Source organism: Haliotis cracherodii, unplaced genomic scaffold (assembly GCF_022045235.1).
Source record: "Haliotis cracherodii isolate W230 unplaced genomic scaffold, xgHalCrac1.p SCAF_13, whole genome shotgun sequence".
Lineage (NCBI taxonomy): Eukaryota > Metazoa > Mollusca > Gastropoda > Lepetellida > Haliotidae > Haliotis > Haliotis cracherodii.
Window position 1 is genome coordinate 2,830,380 of NW_027266268.1, and position 26,767 is coordinate 2,857,146.

The 26,767-nt window shown below is 38.0% G+C and overlaps 1 protein-coding gene across 35 annotated transcripts in view; it reads left to right on the top strand.

The window, feature by feature from the left end:
- Positions 1-23,802, top strand: part of LOC139459502 (voltage-dependent calcium channel type A subunit alpha-1-like) — a 415,048-nt gene extending 391,246 nt beyond the window's left edge. For 27 of the 35 annotated variants that reach the window (XM_071240977.1, XM_071240963.1, XM_071240968.1 and 24 more), the window contains 8 exons: positions 290-397; positions 1,314-1,397; positions 1,820-1,888; positions 3,881-4,002; positions 4,500-4,599; positions 7,712-7,786; positions 10,286-10,532; positions 18,079-23,802. In XM_071240977.1, coding sequence (XP_071097078.1) covers positions 290-397; positions 1,314-1,397; positions 1,820-1,888; positions 3,881-4,002; positions 4,500-4,599; positions 7,712-7,786; positions 10,286-10,532; positions 18,079-19,004 — 1,731 coding nt within the window. In that variant the 3' untranslated portion in view covers positions 19,005-23,802. Of the gene's footprint in view, positions 1-289; positions 398-1,313; positions 1,398-1,819; positions 1,889-3,880; positions 4,003-4,499; positions 4,600-7,711; positions 7,787-10,285; positions 10,533-12,675; positions 12,716-18,078 lie in introns of all 35 variants that reach the window. The other 8 variants (XM_071240982.1, XM_071240985.1, XM_071240988.1 and 5 more) reach the window with 5 other exon arrangements.
- The last annotated feature ends 2,965 nt before the right edge of the window (positions 23,803-26,767 follow it).

A 26,767-nucleotide genomic window follows, 5' to 3' on the forward strand; every position in this document is an offset into this window, starting at 1 on the left:
AGATGCTTTGCCTTTGTAAAGATGGTTCCAAATAGTTTGAACTTTAGGCGATATGTGACAGTTTGTATTTAATGTACCGCTATATATGAATTAGTAGCATCAGTAGTCTCAGGTATTTGTTTTGTAAATGTATTTTGAACTATAGTCCATCTCAACTATGACTTTAGTTAGTAAACACTGTGTTGCACTGTTAGCTAAAACAGGTTAGAGCTATGAAGGAGCATCATTCTTAAGTGTTAAGAAATATTCCTCTTGTTATACACTGTCCATTTTTCTTCAATGTCTTTAGCCAAAGAGAAGAAAATCGCATATGGTAGATAGCTTTCTACCACCTGATAGCTTTCTACCAGCACCGACTAGGTATCTGCCACCCATGGATCCCAGTACCGAGGAGAAGGCAAGAGTTTTCCCATTAGGAGTAGCAGTTGGGCAAAGAGATGTAGACTGACTGAATAGTCCACCGAGTTCTGCTTGTAGTGACTGTAGTCTACAGCATCAACTTCCTAGATTGACGATTTCATAGATCATTTATTGGCTTTACTTTTTATTTAGCCAGTTCTTAATAGGTTAGACTTGTATATTGGCTTTGGGTTCATTCCGTTTTGATTACAATGAATGAAATAGTTTGATAGTGCAATTAGATTCTCAGTTTCAAATATATGCATTTTCGATTTCTTTTTAAACCATTCACAAGAGATTAGAAGCAGCACTTAATGATATTTTTTTTCTAAACTGTTCTGCATAAACATGAATGGATGTTAAGTCAAGTAGAATTCCACTTTCAAGTAGTATGAAGCATGCGTCAGTATCATTCAAACTAGTCACTGGAAGACATTAAATCCTTATATGCTAAAGTAATATCACATACAGAATGTGTAGTTTGCTCATCATCGTATATTAGTCTTTTCTTTTCTTTGATTAAACCTAACAAAAATATCTCCTGTTAATATCTTTTCTCTTTATTTTAAAATTTATCTTTAAACATTTCTGGTGAGTTAATTCAATCATTAATGATTAAGTTCAGATGGTCTATCTTACATTTAATTTTTTACCATTTTTCATTCACTTTTCACAAAAGGGAAATGTTTTAAGAGATCCTTATATATTCTGATAAACGTTGAATTTAATTATTCTATTTTATTGAGGACATTTGTATTGTTTCATTATTTGAACTCATTTCTTTTCTAATATGGAGATAATTTAATAATCTGCAAAATACAGTTTAATTTTACTTTATCAATGATCTGAACAGCTTGTATATTAGAATATTCCAACAAATCATGTGGATGACCTTTGTTTTATTACTAATGCAGAAAGACCGACGCCCATCAGTAAATGGAAATATTCCATCTACTCGTGTCATCCCGCCAGAAACAGTCACTAGCGAAACCAATGAGGCAAGAGTTACTTCCCCTTGAAATAACCAGCATTATTTAATGTTCATTCTCAAAATCAGGAACATCAAATGTTCCCATGATATTATTTATTTTATAGCATCTTTCAATTTTGACGAATTGACATTTTTGTGACCTTTGTTCAGCAATATGGTTGTTTAAATAAATTGAAGATAATTTTGCAAAAGGTAAAAAGTTAATTTATTTAAGAACATTAAGATCCACGGAGAAAAGATTTTGAACTTCAAATCTGTTAATGATTTCTTTTGTTTGTAATTACAAGTTATCCTCAATATTGAATTTCAAAGATGTTTATTTTTCATTTCATTATATTAACACAAAAAATATTTTTTCTTCAGCTTTTTAGTGTTTTAGAATTGCTAGATAAACATTGAATGTTGACAAAGAGTGTTCTTTCGCTGCAGCCGAGTGTCATCCCAACCAGAAGTACTCTAGCTAGTTTTCTCCACTCAGCTTTATCTCAGGATCCAGAGGCAAGACATCTTGTAGAATATCATCCCAGTTTTATATTTATCCACAACAAATGACCAAATCCATTGTATCTTGGTACACAGCTTATTCCATATTTTATATAACCATTTATAAAAACCATTTTTCTCCATTTTCTCCATGCTCTTCAGCAGCATTCCCATCCCTTCCCTGACTGAAGTACACCTGCACTAAATATCAATATGTTGTTATTTACTGGAACTGTGCCAACACTTATAAAGACTTTACATGACTGTGATAAGAATATTCCAACATGAAGACAAATAAGAATAGTTTTTTAGCGCTATCAAATGTTTTAAGAGGATGAAATACTATAAACTCATGTAATTTTAGAACTAAAAGAAACTAATATATCATGAAACGGTATCCTCTTTTATGGAATAATCCTTTAATCATCAGAAATGTTTTTTCTCAAATCCTCCAACACATGGCAGCCAAATGTATTTCAAACTTTGAATCTGTCAGGAACTACAAGGAATAAGAGATGACAAAGCTAGTCTACAGTCTAGATTCACAGTAGCATTGTTAGATAGACATCTGACATTTGATATTCTATTGTCTGTTTATGTCCAGAGAATGTCAGGACCTGTGGTCAAGTTGGGTGTAATATTTGTAAGGATGTAGAGAGTATGTTCCTAACCCAGCCACATGCTGCAGAGACTGGTGTCTCCAAGTGGGGATGTTGAGAGTTCATAATTATGATACTTCAAAACTGTTTATGTCCATCATATCTTGAGATACCTGGTTGTTTGAGATAACTGGTTGTTTGAGATAACAGGTTGTTTGAGATAACAGATTGTTTGAGATATTAGGTTGTTGTTGGTGAAGGGTTAATAAAATGGTTATGAGGATTCTCTCTTAAATGTTTGAACTTACTAATGACATAACATCTCTTGCCACATATTTTGTGCTCTTACAACTAAAGCTCTTCTTGAACACACATGAAGCAATGCCCCCTCACTGTTGTCCCCACCGTCCCTATTGACAAAGCCATGTATCTTCTCGTCCCTACAGCTTGTCTCCTCCTGAGGAGTTTAACCTCCTCCTTACTTCCCATACTGAAGAGTCATGATGTTCATGATCCCTGTCCTATGTATCCTACACTTTAAACCCTGGATATTGGGAACAATTCTTCTTATCATCATTGATGGTGTGTTAACCTGACTAAAATGAACATCATGATTAGCTGGACAAAGTGCCAAGAAGCAGATATATCTGTTGGTTAAACATCATCCTTATCAATATCAGTTTAATAGTCACCAGTTTTGGATACAAATGATAAAATTAGTATGATAAAGAGCTTATATAATAGATAATGTTGAATGTGACCTATTTGCCATGGCCTTCCCTCGGGACAAGCCATGCACCCCGTATACAACAGTGGATGAATGCGGGTAATCAGTTGACCCCTGCAACAATGTGGTAGAGGACACCTCAACATAGCATTATTTTTCAGATTTTCTTTTTCAGATTATTTCCTTACATTAATTTTGAAACTATATAATACATTTGTGCATACAGTTCACAGATAAGAATAACCATGACATGAGGCTGTATCTCTCTTCGACTCTCTCCTGTCTATGAATGTCCGTGTTGAATTCTGTATGCGTAGCATGACACTGTGGCGATGTGTGTTCATTTCAGCCGTCATTTGTCCAGTCTGTCAACAATAGTCTGACTAACATATATCATACTGTAATCTATGATATGGAACCATATGCTTCAGGCAATTTTGATACTAACTGAAATTAATTTTTGATACTTATTTGCCATATGAAAGGGTATTTTTGTTTAATATTTATAAAATATATATTTGTAGGTTTAATTATCAAAATAAAAAATGTGTGTTTGGTTGAGATGTGATATTTGTCCATTATATATTTCCATGAAAGAAAGTTTGAGGTCTTAAGATAGATTTTTATAGATCCCAGATCCAGAATATGAGGTATGTTTATGCTTGAGGTTGTCAATTTCAGCGGCCCCCATCTCTGTTCCGTCGTTTGATCGGTGGCCTGAGAACAACACCTTCCAATCGATCCAGCCAATCACTGGACTCTGAACATTCTGATGGCGAGAGGGATTCAGAGGGAGGTCACAGGTCAGAACCCACTCCCCAAAAATACAAATTGAAAATAACAAGACAAGTGTTATTTCTAGCTTAATTTGAAATGTAGACACTCTCTAACTACAGCTAGATCAGCTAGAAAAAAAACATGCAGTCATGATTCCATATGATTGTTGGTTCTCCTGGAATTACTGTTAACTGTTGGAAGAAGTTACAGTAACAGAAGTTGAGATAGTTAGGCTTATTGTTTCCCTCCTGGGACATTATTTTACAGTGCATCAGCAGCGCTGTGCAGCGCGTCAATGTTCTGTCTAGATCCACCCCAAATTGAGAGACAGTGCATCAGTACAGTGACGGTATTTTTATAAATCGCTCAAAACACATTTTTTTTACAGCTTACTGCCCCAATATGGAACCCTAGACTTATGATAACACTGATTACCAGAGATATCTTCTGCAAAAAATATTGTGCACTTGATTCATTTCATAATTGTGTCCACATTTTTACAGTGTAAGTCTTGATGTTGCAGTATTGACAAAGGTCACCCATGGAATCGGTCATTCAGCTTTCTGCGCCGAGGCAGCAGTAAGCGGAAGAAAGACCCCCACAGTGACAGCTCCAGCGTACAGGTGAGAGCCAGCCCATGGGCACCTGCCAGTGGCACTCTACTCTCATGTGTACAGCAGCACCTAACATGATGACAAAAATGTTTAATATTAACAAATTGTTGTAAGATTGATTTAAAACTAGAGCAGGGCAATATGTCAAATCTAAACTTGCTTTAAAATGCATTACTTTGACTCTTGAGAATCATGTTCATATTATTTTTATATATGTTCATCATTTGAAAGTTATGAGTAATATTTTCATATTTATATATTTTTGTATTTCAACAAGTCAAGCATGATCTCATGATGCAAGCTGTTGATATAATTTGATTATTTGAAATTAATGTAAACTTTCCTTAAAACAGATTTCTCATAACCGGTATAGGTTATATTTAGTATCAGATCTAAATCATGGTTGTTATCTGATGAACTGTTGAAAATCTTAATTACATGAACCCTTTGAAGTCTTTGAATCAGGAAAAAGTAATCCTCTATTACCCAGGGTAGTTTATTTCTATTCTATTGTGATGAATAGTCTGAACCATTTGACTGCAATAACTCTGTTTCAAGTTACATGCTGGTAAAACAAAGGCTTCCAGTATAGTTACACTGATACATTGCCAGAGTTGCTCTGTGCTGAGTTAGTGAAAAGAAAGATGGAGACTGTTATCCCATCTAAAATGAAGCTCTGGTGGCAACAGGATCCTGGGTATCTATCAGAACAGATGGAGATATCAAACACTGTACAACAGAGACCAGTGAAACCTTCCCCTTGCATAATCAGGATATTCATGTGGGAGTGCTGGTCCACTACTGAACCGTAATATTCTTGCTAGGATAACACTGTACGATACCTCTAAATACGTGTTGGTACCTTTCACATAGAATAACCAAAAAATACAAAACATTGGGATTCCTAAGGCCTTTTTTTTCATTTAAAAACATACAATTACAATGACAATTTTGCCATCAATATTTTTAAAGCTTCTATTAGTACTTTTGCTTCCATTTTTCCCTAGCTATTTTCAATTTTTCAATATTTGCCATTTTTCTCCGGGTGAATGTTTAAAAAATTGTGTGCCCTTTAATTTCTTTACCTTCTCGCTTGTTTGCATGTTTAAATAACTTCTTTTTAAATGCCTGCTTATGATAATTTTATAATTATTCATATACACTTCATGTACTATCAGTATCTGCAGTAACTGGTGTATCATGACAGGGTTACATGGGTAAACTGTACTCAACGAAAACTACCTTTCAGTTGGATTTCCACATCAAGTCTTCAGTACCACGATGTCCTCAAGGACAGTCTCATTCCAATTTCACAATCTTATCAAAGTTAACAAATAATCTCATCCTTATACAAATATTTTATTCCCAGTTTAAAGTCTCTTCTATTCCCGATGCCCAGTTTCCCTGTCGTGGGATGAGGATGGGTAGCTGGCATTGTCTCAGCCAGAGTCCAGTTTTACAAAGCAGTCTCTGCATTCTGGGTATATCAGCTTCCCTATGACTATTGTAGCTTGATGATCACTTGTGGAAGGGTGCATTCGAAGAGGAACCACCAGAGATCCCTTAACGCTCTCATTGACTACCTATAAATCCAATCCCAAAGTCTATTTTAAGTATAGGAATTATGACAGTTGTAAGGTGAATATGACTTCATATTCAGGCCCTCTGTATGAATTAGCTGATCCTAGTAACAATGGATGTTCACATTAACAGCCCTTTGTTAGTCTGCTCCAGATTTGAACAGCTTTGTTGCTGCTGCAGCTGGATAAAGTTGCTTCTGTTAGCTGACAGGCTTCTCTAGTCTAGAATGATTAATGAACTATGTTAGTTCAGAGTAAAACAAGACATCTTGTCATGATAAAGGGATGCAACACCACAGCTAGGCAGCCATGTTGGCTGATATATCAGACTGCAGCAGAGTAAACAAGTCTACTAATGTTACCACGGCAACACAAAGGGACTAAAGAACTTAAAGCACACAAATGAGTCACTCCAATCCAGTCTCAATTTTCACCCCATTATCTGAACACACAAGTCAGTACTAGACACAACCCATTATCTGAACACACCAGTCGGTACAAGACACAACCCATTATCTGAACACACAAGTCAGTACTAGACACAACCCATTATCTGAACACACCAGTCGGTACTAGACACAACCCATTATCTGAACACACCAGTCGGTACTAGACACGACCCATTATCTGAACAAACCAGTCAGTACTAGACACAACCCATTATCTGAACACACCAGTCAGTACTAGACACAACCCATTATCTGAACACACCAGTCAGTACTAGACACAACCCATTATCTGAACACACCAGTCAGTACTAGACACAACCCATTATCTGAACACACCAGTCAGTACTAGACACAACCCATTATCTGAACACACCAGTCAGTACTAGACACAACCCATTATCTGAACACACCAGTCGGTACTAGACACAACCCACATGAAGACCCGGGTTAGAATTGGGTTGATGCATGTCACTGTATCTCAGTTTCGTAAATCGATGCTCTTGATGTCAATCCTCGGAATGTCTGGTTCAAATGCGATTATTTACAGACTACCGGCATATAGCTGAAATATTGCTGAGTGTGACGTTAAAGAAAAAACATCTCTGCATTAGTCTTTTAGATCCTTTTGACTAATATTTTATCAGGTTGCTGTTTCCATACCTTTCAACATTTTTCATCATTATTTATAAAATATTGTCCGTAAAATATTCTGCAGCATATTTTTCACTTTTCCCCCTCCAAATCTAGGATAGATTTTTTTGTTACCTTTAAATCTGAAGGGCACTTCACTTTTTTTTATTCACAAAAAGGCCTTTCCAACGATCCAAATGTTTTGTATTGAGCTAAGTATGCAAGGAAATCCTGTTTACTCTATCCTACAATGTTGACTGATGCTTAATAAACATGCTTACTAAACATGCTTAAAAACATGCTTACTAAACATGCTTACTAGACATGCTTACTAGACATGCTTAATAAACATGCTTAATAAACATGCTTACTAAACATTCTCCAAACCTGAAATGATGTGCTATCTGTATTTAAGAATCTGTCAATATGTCAAACAACATGATGTTTTCACCCCCTCCCCAGGCACACAACAAGCGCTTTGCTGGCGTGGTTAATAACTCATTTTCAATTGATGAACAAGATGAGTTAGACGCAGAGGTAGTACCGAGTTATCTCCCTTTGGTTTGATGCGAGAGGTGATGGTTTTTGAGGGGCTTTTAAACAAGGGATTCTTTTTCACTGCTTTATTTTTGCTTTTGTTGGAGGGCTATGGGCTAAGTTGTCTCAAGACATGGAAACAGAATCTTTGCTCCTCTATGATATGATTTCTTTATATCTGGTGATGGTATGGGATAAAGGGAGGCTACAGAATCAGTTGTGGGTTGTGCATCATTGTTTGACAAACTTACGCCCCTTACTAATCATTCTACATGTTTGTCCTCTTTGACATTCACGTAGTACTGTGTGACTGACTACCTTGTACTGAATGAGGACAAGGTATGAATCTTACAGCCTGGGGTTACAACCTAGGCGGATCCAGAGAAGGGGGTCCACGGGGTCCAGACCCTCTTTTAAAACTAAATGTAGTAAGTTGCAGGCAGTAATACTATTATTAGCGGATTCTGCTATTTTGGACCCCTCCCTTTTGAAAATTCTGGATCCGCCCTTGACAACATTGATAGAAGATGGGACAAATAAAGCACAGTTGTTCACTTCAAGTCTTCTTCCATCAGTATGTTGTTTGCGGCTCATCGGTGTATTGTATAGATCTGAGACTCACCATTTCATCTGTGATATGATAACATGTACAGTAATGTCTGGGCCTTGAGAGAATGAACGTGTTTGTTTGAAGAAGGTCAGGAGTTTTTCAAATTATTTTTTCTCTTTTGTAACATATACGCTTTTAATATACATAAACTTAACCAAAATATCATAAATCTTTTTTTGTGTTCATTCCCATTGGGGGCAGGGGGGTAACCTTGTGGTTAAAGCATTCGCTCATCACGCCGAACACAGGGGGTTCGATTCCCAACATGGGTGTAATGTGTGAAGTCCAAAGCGGCGTAAAACCACATTCACTCACTCATTCCGAGTAGGGCAATTCAAATATATGCATATGCATAAAAAATCATATTTAAGAATCATTTATTGTTGCATATAATAGTTGTTAGTAGTAAATATGTATTACAGCGATATGACTACAAAAGCAGGCATCTGTGAGAAATATCAACTGTATATATGGCACCAATAGTTTACATCAGATCTTCAGATAAATTATTTGTTGGAGTTTAGCAATACCTGTTTTTTTCTTGTAGAGTTTGGAATTGAGAGATGTACCCCTAAGTGCATCTAGCACGAACCTGCCCAGTAGGGATAACTCACTAATAGCACTAGCAGCCAATCAAATAACAGCTTCTTTATCAAAGCTGAATGAGGTGATATTTGTATTCCAACCTCTGATTGGTCGATCCCCAGTGTCATGTGATGTGTATGTGGCTCTTTGGTCATCATGTGGTCACCCCCTGATCATCTTTTCTGCACCTAAAGAAACGATACCTCACGTTTGTTGAATAATGTACACTATAAACAGTCCTTGACTCATTAATGACAACAAATAGATTGCACAAATACATGTACTGTTGACAAATTATCAATTTTCCCTGAATATCATTGGATATCTTTAGATATGACTTAATACTTTGAAATTTATGTTATGATTTTGTGAGATTTTTTAAAGAAACTGTTTATTTGAATTCAGTTGCACCTTTTAAAAATACGAAATTTGAACTCTGCATCCAACCCTGACATGGTGGTTTTATGTGAATTTCCTCATGTTTGTATGATATGAATATTGTGTGTAGATACTTTCTCTGTTAGCTGACAGCTGACATGTCGTGGGGTGTTTAGTGTATGTGATGTCACATCACACGCATGTTCACAAACTCTTCATTTGTATTCACTTGTTCAAGTTTTAATAAAAGAACTTTTTTTCAATGACTATGTTCATTTCTTTTGAATGCCTTTGTTTTCCTTTTTTTTAAATTATATTTTTCTTTCATATAAGTTTTGTCTTTTCTTAAGCCTTTATTTTCATTTGGAATGCTTTTATTTGAATGTAGTTGTTAATATCAGAATTTTGAATTCAAATCTTTCTTATTTTGTATTATGATAAACTGTAATCTTCTAAAAGATTTGTTTTTTGTATGGAATGACTATAATCAAACCACATTTTCTAAAGAACTTGCACTTTATACATAATCTTAATATATATATTTATGATATAGTCCAAATATATCTAGTTTTAACTGCACAAACAATTATGACAAGTTGAGACACTTCCTGGCCATGTAAGGTTGATGAGGTATGTCAATAGCCAATAAACATGCTGGTGGACACCCAGTTGATGCCATAAAGCCTTCAGTTATACATGATGTCTCTCTATCATGTCAGAATCTCCTCTCCCGCTCACCATAACTTGAAATATGTTTCTGCCCATTTGAGCATAATGAAAACTCTTACTTCAGAAGCCTTTCCCAGAAATGTCTCAGTTTTCTTGAAGCATGTTGAACTGATTGCTTTTAGATTGTTGATTTATACACTGATGTAGTGTATGGAAGGTGCCCAAGCCTAACTGACACTACTGTCTTCTCCTTCCAGGCCCCGCGTTCAGCCCAGTTGGACGTCCAGAGACATGGGGCTCACACCCCTTCTTCTCCAGTGTCACCAATGTCTCCCCGCTCCCCCCTCCCCATACACAGTCCTTATGGGTCCCCCCGGGCATCGCCTCTCCCATCCCGCCGCTCCCCCTCTCCGAGACGCGCTGACGTGGGCTTCGCATCTGCTGTGTCCAACATTGTGGATCAAGCCCATCACATTGCAGAGCAGGATAGACGTAAGCACCATGGTGAGTGCTACTTCTGTACCTACAGTGGAGCGTGGAAACAGCATGAGTCTTACCTCATATCTAAGCAAAAGCTTGCTTGTTTAACTACACCCTGTCTATAGTGCTGTTTATGCAGTTATGTTTCATGTAAATGTTTGGCTTTGATGAAACATTCTTTAACCTATTTGGTAATCCTAATGGGTTTTTATAAAACGTAAAAAAAAAGAGTATATTTGATTTATCTGTTAAATATAATCTTAGCAAACCAACAGCCTGAAATTTGAAATTCAAAATCATGTATTTAAATATAGCAGGGTATTTGTGTCTTTTCACTTTTAAAACTTTGGAGTTTTGCTTGTAAAAAAAATGCTGTTCTGGAGTAGGAAATCTGCATCATCCTAAACTTTTTAAATGTGTTTGTTGAAATCTGGTCTACCTGTTTTCTAACCACATTAAGTTGTATGTAACCCTGGGATCCAACTGAAATCAGAGTATATATGTGTGGTTGGGCATTGTCTGTCAGCATGAAGCAACGCAAGCCGTCTTTCAAAACCTCTACATTACAAGTGATGCATGGTTCTCTGTGTTGTGCACTTTGAACTATTTCATGAACCTTTCTGTTAAAATAATGCACCAATTAATTTTTAAACTCATGATTTCTCTTTTGATTAACAACTCTTCTTAACTTCCACTGACCATGCAGGACAACTGTCTGTCTTTTTTACCCAAAAAGACACGCAAACAGTGACCAAACTGTGACTAGAGACAAATGTAATTGTGACATGACAAGAACCTAGCTCAACTGTGACTAGAGACTTGCTCAACTGTGACTAGAGACAAACTCATCTGTGACAAGAGATGTGCTAAACTGTGACTAGAGACAAACTCAACTGTGACTAGAGACTTACTCAACTGTGACAAGAGACAAACGGTGACTAGAGACAAACTCAACTGTGACTAGAGACTTGCTCAACTGTGACTAGAGACAAACTCATCTGTGACAAGAGATGTGCTAAACTGTGACTAGAGACAAACTCAACTGTGACTAGAGACTTGCTCAACTATGACAAGAGACAAACTGTGACTAGAGACAAACTCAACTGTGACTAGAGATTTGCTCAACTGTGACTAGAGACTTGCTCAACTGTGAGAAGAGACAAACCCAACTGTGACTAGAGACAAACTCAACTGTGACTAGAGACTTGCTCAACTGTGACTGGAGACTTGCTCAACTGTGACTAGAGACAAACTCAACTCTGACTGGAGACAAACTCAACTGTGACAAGAGACCTGCTCAGCTGTGACTGGAGACTTGCTCAACTGTGACTGGAGACTTGCTCAACTGTGAGAAGAGACAAACCCAACTGTGACTAGAGACAAACTCAACTGTGACTAGAGACTTGCTCAACTGTGACTAGAGACTTGCTCAACTGTGACTGGAGACTTGCTCAACTGTGACTAGAGACAAACTCAACTGTGACAAGAGACCTGCTCAGCTGTGACTGGAGACTTGCTCAACTGTGAGAAGAGACAAACCCAACTGTGACTAGAGACAAACTCAACTGTGACTAGAGACTTGCTCAGCTGTGACTGGAGACAAACTGAACTGTGACTGGAGACAAACTCATCTATGATTAAAGACTACCCAAGTGTGACATGTTTGATAACCATGACAGATTAGAGTTTCTAAGTGGCTTTGGTGGTTTTGAAATCTATTGTGGTGGCTGGGACTTGCTTCTGATGTCATCTGCTCACACACATCCAGACACCCAGTTTCCCGGGACATTCTGTCTCAGCTCCACTGTAGATAGTCGGGACTATGCACTTGCCTTAAGCACACTGACTTTGTGTACATGATCACACACACTTGAGAGGCAACCCACAATAATTGATGTTCTCATGAAATTGACAAAAAAAGCATTGCACAATTTGATGGTTCTTTTGTTCTAAGACATTGTAATGCACAGTGATCTTCATGTGTTCCAGATAAGGTAGCAGGGTAATTGTGGATTTAGAGGCTGGTTATCACTCAAGTGTGTGGCTTAGCATGATGATATTCACTTATAACATGTTCTTTCATTCACAGGCGATGGAAACGTAATGGTTGTGAAGTAACTAAGTGATGTGATAGTTAATAATGTCTCCTAATTGGCTCTACTTGCAGGCTATGATAAACGGTCCTATTTATGATAAGGTTATTCAAGGTAAAGATTCAAAAGGGTTTTCTAAGATGGTGTTTATTCTCACTAAACCTAGCCCTTTCCAAATCCTAAATCTTAATTTACATTACATTTCTACGAACTTCACTGGGATGGATTTTTTTGGTCACCTGGATGGAAAGTCCAAGTGAGCTTGTGTCATGGCCTGTCTGTCATTCACTTGAACACCTTTGAAGGTCAATATTGCACTGAAGCAATGTGGTCATCTAAAGATGTTCTTGCGGTTCCATGTAGCCAGTTTTATGTTGTTAACATAGCATTTAAAACATGTTTTTTGTAAATCTTGATTTTTACCCAGTTCTAGCTAATTATCTTTTCAATCTCGATAATATTTTCTTGCCATGAAGCCTATGGTTTTTTTTTCAAGATTTGAAATAGAAATTCCAGTTGCTGATATAATAGGTAATAAGATGCTGTAATGTGATATATCAGCAAATATAACATCATAAATAACAAAGGCATCTTAAATAAAAAATGGTTTGTCTGCCACCTGTCTTTGTAATAAAAACTGATTATAATCTTGTGATCCACACAGCTCTCTCACTTAGTGACCTTTTTCATGACACTTGCATTGATGCAGAGAGCATGCATGAAGAACATTCAAGTCCGGAATCCAAGATTTCCATGTAATTTTGAACATGTGATACCACATTTGATCAAGAAGGGTCATGTGCATCTGTGTACTCCATTCTATATTAATAATAGACGTCAATAATTAATTAAATGCAATTAAAAACACATATTCATTTAACCTTTCCTTGCATGAATACCTTTATCCAGTTGAGCTACAGAGCCATTGCACATTTTTACGAATTTGTCACAGATCTAATTTCTGTCAGTTTCATTGTTGAAACCCTTTTCTTATGCTTGTTAGTTAAAAATACAAGGTATTGTTTCATGTGCATAATACCTAAATGTCTTCTTTGAAATTACAGTGAGTAGAGTTTATGATTTCTAAAATTATTTCTTCCAAATTTAAATCTGAAGACATCATTGCTACATGTAGTTACACCATATATATGTTACCACTTGTTTGTTTAATCTTTGGACAGTTAAGTAGAATATTTTCTGTTACATGTATTTATTGTTTCTATTTATTAGGTTATTATTAGATCTTTGAAAGTAGTTTTTGTCTTACTTTGGGAAAGGTTTTTTTAACTTTGAATAATCAATGCAGAAGAATGTTATGGAGAGTAACCCTAGATCCTGTGCTTGATTTATTTTGTTCAACAGTGTTACACTGTTGAATCATGAATCCCAGGAACAAATAGCGCACTTTTTCAATTGTTTTACAAATATTCATGGAACACAGGAACAAATAGCGCACCTTTTCAATTGTTTTACAAATATTCATGAAACACAGGAACAAATAGCACACCTGTTCAACAGTAATACAAATATTCATGAAACACAGGAACAAATAGCGCTCCTGTTCAACTGTGTTAAAAACATTCATGAAACACAGGAACAAATAGCGGTCCTGTTCAATTGTTTTACAAATATTCATGAAACACAGGAACAAATAGCGCACCTTTTCAACAGTGTTACAAATATTCATGAAACAGGGGAACAAATAGCGCTCCTGTTCAACCGTGTTACAAATATTCATGAATCACAGGAACAAATAGCGCACCTTTGCAACTATGTTACAAATATTCAAGAATCAAGGAACAAATAGCGCTCCTGTTCAACTGTGTTACAAATATTCATGAAACACAGGAACAAATAGCGCTCCTGTTCAACTGTGTTGCAAATATTCATGAAACACAGGAACAAATAGCGCTCCTGTTCAACTGTGTTACAAATATTCATGAATCACAGGAACAAATAGCGCTCCAGTGCAACTGTGTCACAAATATTCATGAAACACGGGAACAAATAGCGCTCCTGTGCAACTGTGTCACAAATATTCATGAAACACGGGAACAAATAGCGCTCCTGTTCAACTGTATTACAAATATTCATGAATCACAGGAACAAATAGCGCTCCTGTTCAACTATTACAAATATTAATATATCACAGGAACACATAGCGCTCCTGTTCAACTGTTTTACAAATATTCATGAAACACAGGAACAAATATTGCTCCTGTTCAACTATTACAAATATTAAGATATCACAGGAACACATAGCGCTCCTGTTCAACTGTGTTACAAATATTCATGAAACACAGGAACAAATATTGCTCCTGTTCAACTGTTACAAATAATCATGAATCACAGGAACAAATAGCGCTCCTGTTCAACTGTGTTATGAGTGAGTGAGTGTGGATTTATGCTGATTTTAGCAATATTCCAGCAATATCATGGGGGGGTCACCAGAAATGGGCTTTACACATTGTACCCTTGTCGGGAATCTTCATGAACACAATGAAAAGTATGTAATAATGCAAATATTATGATTGTACATTTTTAAACATACAAATATAAGTACAATTATAAGGTATACACATTCATAAACCCCATGGTGCAATGAATATTCAACAAAGTTGAATATATTCACAAATATATTTGCATGGATTTGTTTCCATTATGACTCCAGTGTCATTAAAGTCTGATATTGCCCTCTGATACGATATCCTCTAAGTGAAGATCTGAGGACATCTCCAAGGTATAATGCATCAGGTGAACTTTATAATCAGCCAATCAGTATTGATGCTTCTAAATTCTTGGTACAAGTCAGATTAGAAAATCTGATATCTGTATTTCGAAAATGAACTAAAAAAACAAGTTCCAAATGTAGATAAATAAAACAGGGCCATTATATTGTTGTGGATATTTAATACACCCTGTCATTTCTGAGCGCCATAGCATCTACACCTGAATACCATCAAGGAAATGTTTGGTTATCTGTGTGGGTTTTCATTTGAACAAATCAAAAGTTTTGAATTAAATTGGAAACTGAATCATTATAGAAAGCTCACCTGAAGCTACAATGTATTCTCAAGAACCACACATCCCTTATTTGGACTGGGCGGTGAATGTTCACTCAGGACTCACCTGACACGGCCTGCTGTGGAGGTGTCCTCAGACCTTCAAGCAGAGAGGTATAGTAGCAGAGTAAATTGTAATGAGGTTGCTGAAACATGAACCTCAAGTATAGAATACAACACTCAACCACCCATGCAGGTAACATTGCTTGTAGTGATGGACATGGGAGGCAGGGTTCAGAATAGGGGACATGCAATAGCTTCAAACAGAGGACACTCCATGTGTAGGTAAAAGCACTATGCTTGTTAAGCAAATGTTCACATTTGAGGAAACACTTTTTCATGATAGTTCATGAAATGTTTATAACAGAGACTGGCAATTAAATTGAAGTTTAATATATGTATTAATATTTTGAGACCTACCAAAGAACATGTGTGTGTGTATATGGATAAAAAGAAAATGAGCCAAGTTTCTCACTACTAAATATATGAAAATATTCATTTAAATATATTACAGTAGCACACTGAAATAGGGTATAATAAACGCTTCATTGACCTGGGCACTCTCCTGACCTTGTTCTAGATACTTGGAGTGGTTTCAGTGGAACCCAGCCAATAGAAACCTCCTCTTGATGCTGTGATAGATAAGAAAAAGCCACTAAAATGATCATGAATTTCCCATGAAAAGACTTAAGCTAAAGTGAGACTGCTCAGTGTTCCACTTTAGGACTAGACACTATATTTAGTGTCATGTGTCCTTTCACTTAGCAGTGACACAAAGTCTGATGAATGTCTTGAGGTCTCTAGCTGAAGCCGATTTCAGGGTTGTGTGAGAAATTAAGAGATTAATGCAACAGTCTGAAGGTGTGATTCTGCCCTCATCAAGTTGATACGAGGGTTGAGGGACAAGATCTCAGCCTCACATAGAAGGAACTGCATCATAGTGAAATCTTTTGTTGTGGAACTAACATGACATCATAGAGATATATCCACAACACACTGAGTTAATTGAGCATATTGTTTTGCTGCGTCAACACCCAAAGCCATCCATGGAGATATGAGTACAACACTAGGGAAGGATGCCACCATAAGGAGGTCGGCAGCAGAGTTTAAGAGTGGCAGGAGGGCCTTGTGGATGACCACTGTCATGGAAGGCCTTTCACGTCTGCAACACCAGAAATGATCCAGAGAATCCACAATATGGTGACAGACCAGCAAGTGACTGAGCATCATATTGCTAGTTCAGTAGGCATTTCCCAGGAGTGATTACTTTCTAGGAATTTTGAGGAAATTATGTGATGGTATTAAGATGAGGGATCTGAGAAAAAGTGTGCTCTTACATCAGGACAATGTGCCATTGCTCAAAACAGTAATTGCCATGGTTACAATCCATGAGTGTGGCTTTGAATTCCTGCAGCACCCACCTTATTCTCCTAATCTGGCTCCGTCAAACCTCCATCTGTTTCCAAACATGAAGAAAACTGGAACAATGAAATCACAGTAGCTGATTTTGGGACAGTCAAGAGAAATTAAGACTTCCAGAAAAATAGGATAAAATCCCTCCAACATTGTTGACAAAAGTGCATGAGTGTGGAAGGGGATCATATTGACAATTAGATCATTTCACTGTCTTTAGGTCAAGTTTTTTCTATGTGAGACTGAGAACTTCACCCCTCTTGACACAAAACATCTGAAGAAGGGTTCCTTTAAACTTGCTAGCATTGTATCCACTGACCATTGAATTGCCAACTAGCAATAAGACAAGTATACATTATGTTGGGAAAAGTACATGATGAAACTGACTAAATACAAGTGTGATGTTCTCTTTAATGATAGTCAATTTAAAAAAGTAGAAGTTTTTATTAATAATAACTTGGCATCCTACAGTAAGCTCATGCTGTGGGGATCTCATGAACATAAACTGTCTTAATTGCAAATTATAATTTAACTCCAAAATTCTAAAAACAAGGGCAAAATCCTTCAAGATTATTTCAATAATTCAAACAATTTCAGATGAGCTACAGTGCCAAATTGCTTGGTTTTTATTACAGTAGTCTTTCAAATGCAACTGAATACTACTACTGATTAAAGAAATATGTTATATTTATGTTTTTATATGTTTTTATTCTTCCATCAGTTTTGGTTCAATGTGTCTTTGAAACCTACTGAATCAAATTTCATCAGCAACAGCATGAATTCTGTTGAATATTGAGTTTTTTCCATAGATGACAATACATATGAATGTAACTCTGTGTTTATGAAACGAACTCACTCTTCATTTTCGTAAATAAACAATTTAATTTTTTTATCTCATTCAAATAGATTCATCATCCAGTCTCCTACACAAAGTAATTGATTTAAAACATTGAATTTGTAATTTCATATTTATTGCATATGTGGATATATTTTCTTCTACAGGTCATCGCCATGACGACAGTTTGAGTGTTCCAAGCTCTCCTCAGATGCGCGGTCGGACACATTCCCGAAACATCCGCCCTCCCCTAACGCAGCAGTATCCAGTGTATGGCTCCCCCCATCCTAGTCCCAAACCACCCCGTAAAAACAGGGAGTCCACTTTCTACAGATCCACATCATTAGAAAACCGATCTCGGAGCCCTTCACCTAACCCTAACTTGTCGCAGTCCCAGCTAGAATACTACGGTTCAGCCAACCTGACCGACAGATCCCGTAGTCCCAGCCCTGCCCAGTCACCTCCTAAACGTGTTGGGCGAAAGTTACCACCGGTGCCCGTGTCAAAACCATCATCATTAAATCTTGCTCAACCGAAACTGAAAGAAAGCATGCCCAGGGTTATGCCGTCTCCAACAGTTCCACAGCCACCAAAAAGCCCAGGGAGCATTAACTTTCCCAAGCTGAACGCATCACCAACACACCTCCCCAAACTGAACATCCCGCCTCATTCGTCGCATCATGTGCCTCCACCAGGCCGGCTTGGGAGACCCGAGCCTTATAGTCCCACAGAGAGAAACAATCTCAACAAACTTAGTGACCCTAAATCTCACACCTTACCTATCGCTCAAAGGACTAGTGGTTACCATGGTGATTCACCCTACCATGGAGGTGACCGTGGAGGCCGACAGTCTGGCCGAGCACCGGATACTCATGCCAGTGATAGGAGTAGATTTTTAGCCAATCAGTTTGCAGATACTCCACCCCAGGAGACAGGGGGAGGTGGGCGGGGATCTCGCTCTGCTGCTACCCTTCCAAATGGTTTTAAACCCAAGGTGAAGGGTAAGGGACGGAAGCCCGAAAAATATGAACTTCGCAGTGATAGTAACATTCCTTTGCATAATGAATCAGATGAAGAGGATGACTGGTGTTAGCGTTTGTGCTTAATTAGGATTTTCCAATTTATTCTGGTTGCCTTGGAGACCATTTGGTTACCATGGATACCAAAGAAGCGTGTGGTCTCCGGTTTCTTTTCTATGCGTGATCATTCAAGACAATGTGAAGACCAACTGATATGAATGCTGCTTTTTTTTAAAATGGAATATCTTCATAACCACTTCCATAATGTGCTCTTACGTGTGTTTCCATGACAACTGTGGGTGTGGATACCGTATATTGTGTGGATTACGTACAGTGTACATGGCGTACAGATAGCCGTAGACTGCTCAGATGCAATGCTCATAGTGAGGTCTGTCCAATCAGTCCTCTAGCTAGTAACGAGACGAGAGTCAACATTCACACTCAGACTACTTCTTGTGGACACTGATCGTGTAGATCCTGTCAACTGGCTTCCTACCAGGCTAATTCCTAGTGTGTATCGTGTACTATAGCAACTACTGCCTCTACCACCGATAGTGGCACCAGACAGCCCGCTGGTAGACGATGACAATTCATGTTGCTAATCTGACCAGTTTTCACCAGTTGTGTAGCATGCTGGATACTGTTATATTCAGTACTATTGTTACCGTCATGTCATACAGGTGCATGTTGGTGATATGACAAAATGTGTAAATGTACATGTTGTCTAACATTTAATTTGTTTCTGACCAATAACTTTCGAGACCAATTATTTAGCTGAAAATATGGTTTAGAAATGGCTATCATATTGGGAGTTTTACATTCCACAAGGACCTGACCGTGCAGATAATATACCCCATGTTTGCTCATGTAGATATGCTTGCAAAAGTAGGAATATATATAAGAAGTGGATTTATAATGTCAAAATTATGTTGTAAAGGCTGTTTCACAAACTATAACAATGACTTATTGTTATCTAAAACTTTTTTTCTGAGTTAATAAAATTTACATCGCATCGTCAATATTGCAGCCATATTGTGACTGTATTACGATAATGATAAAGATGGTATACAGTAGTAGTGTTCAGTGGAGGAAACAGTCAACATTCAACTTTCCTGTGAATGTGCATGTTCCAATATTTCAGAAGGTCATCTGACAGTGTTTGTTGGAGGTGACCTTGTTAATGCTAGATGCAGGTGATGTACATAGTTACAAGGTTGAAAGTCATATACTATTCCCATGCACAGGTTTTCACTTCAGGAATTTTTGTGAATTTGTCATTTTTTTCGTTTTTGAATTTATTTACATTTTCCTTACTTTGATGCTGATCCAGCAGACTCAATGTGATGTTGAAATAGTAGAAGAAGATGGTGTTCATACAACTTTGATTCCCACTTGTAACAGGTAATGGGTGATATTAAACTTTGTGATGTGTCAGAATTCTTCAACCTTCTTGAACGTATATCTCTTTTACGCTGAATAACAAATCAGTCATTTCCGTCACTGTCTCATCACTGAGGCTGTTCAGATCATTCATGTTCATCTCATGTTCAAGGCTAGCCAAGTCATATCTGTTACAATATCATTCTTCAAGGCTGTCTAGCCAAGTCATATCTGTTACAATATCATTCTTCAAGGCTGTGTAGCCAAGTCATATCTGTTACAATATCATTCTTCAAGGCTGTCTAGCCAAGTCATATCTGTTACAATATCATTCTTCAAGACTGTCTAGCCAAGTCATATCTGTTACAATATCATTCTTCAAGGCTGTCTAGCCAAGTCATATCTGTTACAATATCATACTTCAAGACTGTCTAGCCAAGTCATATCTGTTACAATATCATACTTCAAGGCTGTCTAGCCAAGTCATATCTGTTACAATATCATTCTTCAAGACTGTGCTGCCACATCATATCTGTCACAATCTCGCTATTCTGGACTGTGCAGATCTGTTCCACCTATCACTCTGTGTTTCTCCATGTCTGTTTAAACTAGTCATATATGTCACTGTCTCCCAGACTGTTAATCATTGTTACTCAGAGTTTATGACATAAATGACTTTCTCATGTCCACTCAAAACCGTAACACATCTGTTTCTTGGTTATATTCATGTGTACATGTGTCAGCTCTTTTAGACAAATAGTACTGGACAAAATTATATCACTCTAGATTCTACTACTAGCAAGCTGGGTGATGATAGTCTATGAAGTTGAAATGAAATTACTTGAGATAGGAATAATAGTGATTGTGAGTCATGGCAAACTAATGGCTCAACTAAACAAGCAATGATAGCTGAAATGAAAACGTGTTCATAATAACTTTACTAAACCAATGATACAGGAATATGTCTCTTTGGAAATAATAATTACTATTGCAGAGTTGTCATGCTTGGGCTAGGAAGCATTGGTTATTCAGAAACACATGGGAGCCGGGAGCATGGAAATATAGATACTGTCCAAAGCAGATGTGGTTGTTCACACAGCCGATAGCAGTACCATAATATAAATACTCTCAGAAGCAGTTGTGTTTGTGTTTACATGAGAGATTTATTTATTGTACCTCAGGTTTTCAGCTGTTTATTGTCAGATGTATTATGTTTTATCACATGGTGTTTTTTTGTGCCTTTTTGTGAGCTGGCCTCATGTGTAGCCCAAGTTATTGTATATAACATATACATATAGCCCTTGTAGTCCACCTAGAAAGTCAGTTGGACAATGGATTCTTTTGTCATAGGTTAAATGATCTCATTGCTATATACAGTACTCACAAAGATACATGATGTCATACATTTAAAATTGTGTTGAAATATAGTCAGATTTTATGAATTTGCTAGATTTAAATTTAAATTTCGAAGATTCCTATAGTTATATATTCATTGTTCATGATACACCTTTTTCTTAAATTACCTCCAATGCTTGACACTAGGAGCAAGTGAATGTGTAGTGGCTAGCATGGACACCCCTCCTGGTGATCTGGGTTCTTGTACCCACGTGGACCCACTGGAGGAACCTGTATCACACCCCATGTCTGCAGCTCACTACCGGTAACTGTACAGTCGTACTTCTGTAAACCAGGCCACTATAATGTAGCACACAACCTTTTGAACCAGGCCTTTGATTGACCATCCCCTTGTGTGCCCAAACTGGCCACCTTGCATAAACAGGTACATGTTCACAATGTTTGGCTTCATCTTATATCTTGGAGGAAGTCTTTAAGTTATTGGTCTGCAAAGTAAAAGACTCGGCAGTAAGGAAGATTTGAAAATTCAATCTTGCTCATACATCGATATTATAACAGTTGTTTGTGGTTCATGGTAAATGACATTCAGAAATATGGTTTCATAACAAACCCTTTTGTCAGGACTTTTTTGTCTTACACTAGTGGGTAGCTGCTAATTCATATCATTTAGACTTTGTGAGTATTTAAATAATATGACCATTACATTGTAGCATGCCCCAGATATAGAACTTTTGGAAAGTGTGCAGTGATGAGGACTGTGGTGCCATGCTCATGTATATCCACCCAGTCCTACAACACAGTGTACTAGTTACCAGCTCCTCCAACATCAGGCAATAAATAGGTCAAGTAGAAGTGAGACTTTCAGTGATGCTGATGCTGGTTATGGCTGATGTCCATCCAGGTGCTCCCATCATAAACACACGTAACGGTAAACACACATCGCAGGGGGACTTTCTCCAAAAGAGTATTCCCATGGAGTCGCTCCATCTCCAAGGCAGCTTCTGTTGGCCTAGTTACACAGTTCCTATTGCCTGTACTGGATTGTTGGTTCTAACAAATAATATCAGAAGTCTTCTATTGTAGGTTATGTGTGAATGCATGTTAAGGAGCCGTTTCTAGTGTTGTTAGCTCATTTTGTATGTTTCTTCCACAGACCCTACAGCTAGTTGTTACAGATGTTTGCTGGTTCATGCATTATCAGATTGTTATATTACCAGTTCTAACTATTAACTACAAACGTACGATATTATCAGCATCTGTTCAGAAACAAGTCTTGCGACAAGGACACTGTGATATGGAAAATACTTTAATCATGTTGATGAAACGACATGCATGTATGATGACTGTCATAGCATAGAGTCACTTGTTCATTTGTATATAGATGGTGTTTTCTTTTTACTATTTTTTTTTCAAAATAAAAATTAAGAAATCCTAACAGTTGTATATCTGTTGAAATTAGTCAATAATCTTGCACAGTCACTCGCTATGATGTGCTGATTTTTTTTTCAACTACAGTTTTAGTAATATTATTTTGTTATTTCAATTATTACCTTTATTGATACTTATACATTTTGCTGCATGGATGTGTTTGCCATACGGTTTTCTATGCAATTTTCTCTTGTGAGTTTCTGAAAAAAACAGTGAATGTGACGATCATACCAACTGTAAACTTGTTGTATATTGTGTAAATATAAGATCTTATATTTATAATGACATCCACGTTATATTTGTAAATTTTCACATTTGTCAGGAAGGTGTTTTTGTTGAGAAAACATCCTCTTGATTCTGTTGATATATTAGGTCCTATGTTCGCTCACAACTTGCATTCAATGTATTGACTAAATTTTCATAATCATTTTTGTTAGAATCTTGACCTGTAGATATATACTAGTGTTGTTGAAGTGTTGACCGCTTCCTCACTGTTTGTTGTGCGGTATGTATAGAAACAATAGGATGTAGAAGGGCACCCTGTCGCCCTCCATTCCCACCTTATAAAGAGACAGTGATCAGTGGTCCATGTTCGACGTAGTTCAAACAATCAAACATTGCAGCCACCTCATGATGACTGGCAGGCTTTTCAGCATGTTAAAGTGCTCCTGAAAATTTATCAATAACTTGTTTTTATTCTACTCAATCTCGCCTTAAAATTAAAATATCTTAAAAATTGGAAGTGTTTTGTTCTATTTTCTTCCTAAAGGACAGTGACTATTATGGGGACTTGACCAGCTGTGTGACCACCAGGAAGACCTCACAAGAACTATCAGTAACTACATGCCACCCAAGGAGTGACCATTGTGTGGACTTGACCAGCTGTGTGACCAGGAAGACCTCACAAGAACCATTAGCAACTACATGCCACCAAAGGAGTGACCATTGTGTGGACTTGACCAGCTGTGTGACCAGGGAGACCACACAAGAACTATCAGCAACTACATGCCACCCAAGGAGTGATCGTTGTGTGGACTTGACCAGCTGTGTGACCAGGGAGACCTCACAAGAACTATCAGCAACTACATGCCACTCAAGGAGTGACCATTGTGTGGACTTGACCAGCTGTGTGACCAGGAAGACCTCACAAGAACCATTAGCAACTACATGCCACCCAAGGAGTGACCATTGTGTGGACTTGACCAGCTGTGTGACCAGGAAGACCTCACAAGAACCATTAGCAACTACATGCCACCCAAGGAGTGACCATTGTGTGGACTTGACCAGCTGTGTGACCAGGGAGACCACACAAGAACTATCAGCAACTACATGCCACTCAAGGAGTGACCATTGTGTGGACTTGACCAGCTGTGTGACCAGGGAGACCACACAAGAACCATTAGCATCTACATGCCACCCAAGGAGTGACCATTGTGTGGACTTGACCAGCTGTGTGACCAGGAAGACCTCACAAGAACCATTAGCAACTACATGCCACCCAAGGAGTGACCATTGTGTGGACTTGACCAGCTGTGTGACCAGGGAGACCTCACAAGAACCATTAGCAACTACATGCCACCCAAGGAGTGACCATAGTGTGGACTTGACCAGCTGTGTGACCAGGAAGACCTCACAAGAACCATTAGCAACTACATGCCACCCAAGGAGTGACCATTGTGTGGACTTGACCAGCTGTGTGACCAGGAAGACCTCACAAGAACCATTAGCAACTACATGCCACCCAAGGAGTGACCATTGTGTGGACTTGACCAGCTGTGTGACCAGGGAGACCTCACAAGAGGGGCGGTCGGGTAGCCTAGTGGTTAAAGCGTTTGCTCATCACGCCGAAGACCCGGGTTCGAATCCTGACATTGGTACAATGTGTGAAGCCCATTTCTGGTGTCCCCTGCCATGATATTGCTGGAATATTGCTTAAAGCGGCGTAAAACCAAACTCACTCACTCACAAGGACAGAAAGAATGGACAAACTAGAATACTAATTGCAAGTCTTTGCAAACACAGAAGTAGCCCCTCCACTACCATTTTTAGAAGGCTCCAGAAATCATGATATGCCTCAAGGCATTTGAAGTCTGCTACCATAATCTATCATAATAAATCGACACCCTAAAGTATGTTTAAAGTTCTACATTATTAACCCTGACAAAGGATCAGTGTCACTCGATTTTCATTTTCAGCTCCCTTGGAGTACACAACCCAAGCGGCCTGTAAGGCGCAAGAAGATTAGCTGTCACATTACCATCTCATGCTACCGGGTACCCATTCACTGTAGGGTGAACAGAGGCATATTTTGAACAAAGTCACTTGCCTCAGGTGACACCACATGTGTTACATAGGCTTCAGTGTGGGGCAGGATGGAAGCCCTGGAAACTCTCAGGAGTTATGCTGCCAAACGAGGATACCTATTGAACTACTCTCAATGATCAAGTGCGAAGCCCATTTGTGGTTTCCCCCATCTTGATAATGCTGGAAATTTGCCCAAAGAGGCATAAAACCATACTCACTCACTCACTCACTCCATGATCAAGGTTGCTTTGTTATCTTTGGTTAGGGGAAATGCATGCCTCTAAGATATCAGAATGAGGTGAAAAAATGCATCTCTGATCTGATGACATAACATGTGGTCTGAGTAAACACATGACCAATAACCTGAAAGTCCCAGGTCTCCAGCAACATGCTGCCAAATGTGACTTAAATATTTAGAAGCAGAAAAACACCAAGCAGTTCTAATTATTCAGGGATAAACACACTGTATTTGTATGTCTCAGTATGTAGGTGTACACATCCACCAGGAAACTGGGATAGTATTTCAGTCATGTCACTTCACAGATTGGTCCACTGCAGTGTTGGTACCACCCAATCCTCTCAATCAGCTCTAGCGGGAAACTAGTCTGCCCAGATACTACACAGGATCATCACAAAACTTGTCCAGAGTCACGAGATGGGTCCACTTATTTAAAATAGTGAATGCTTTATGCTGCACTACACATACACACACTAAACTATGTATACAATTTGAGACATTGTATTCTAGTTTGTGTAATCAGAACCATTGTGTGGTGTTACTGGTACAGCAGGGCACAGCTCATCAATCTGGCTCTAGCTTCTGTGAAACAATGAAAGGCACGAAATGGAGTAAATACACACATTGCATCATCATCTTATATATACACTGCACCATCATGTATATATACTGCATCCTCATCTTATATATACACTGCATCATCATGTATATATACTGCATCCTCATCTTATACACTGCATCATCATGTATATATACTGCATCCTCATCTCATATATACACTGCATCATCATGTATATATACTGCATCCTTATCTCATATATACACTGCACCATCATGTATATATACTGCATCCTTATCTCATATATACACTGCACCATCATGTATATACACTGCATCCTCATCTCATATATACACTGCACCATCATGTATATATACTGCATCCCCATCTCATATGTACACTGCATCCTCATCTCATATATAAACTGCATCCCCATCTCATATGTACACTGCATCCTCATCTCATATATACACTGCACCATCTTGTATATACACTGCATCCTCATCTCATATATACACTGCACCATCATGTATATATACTGCATCCTCATCTCATATGTACACTGCATCCTC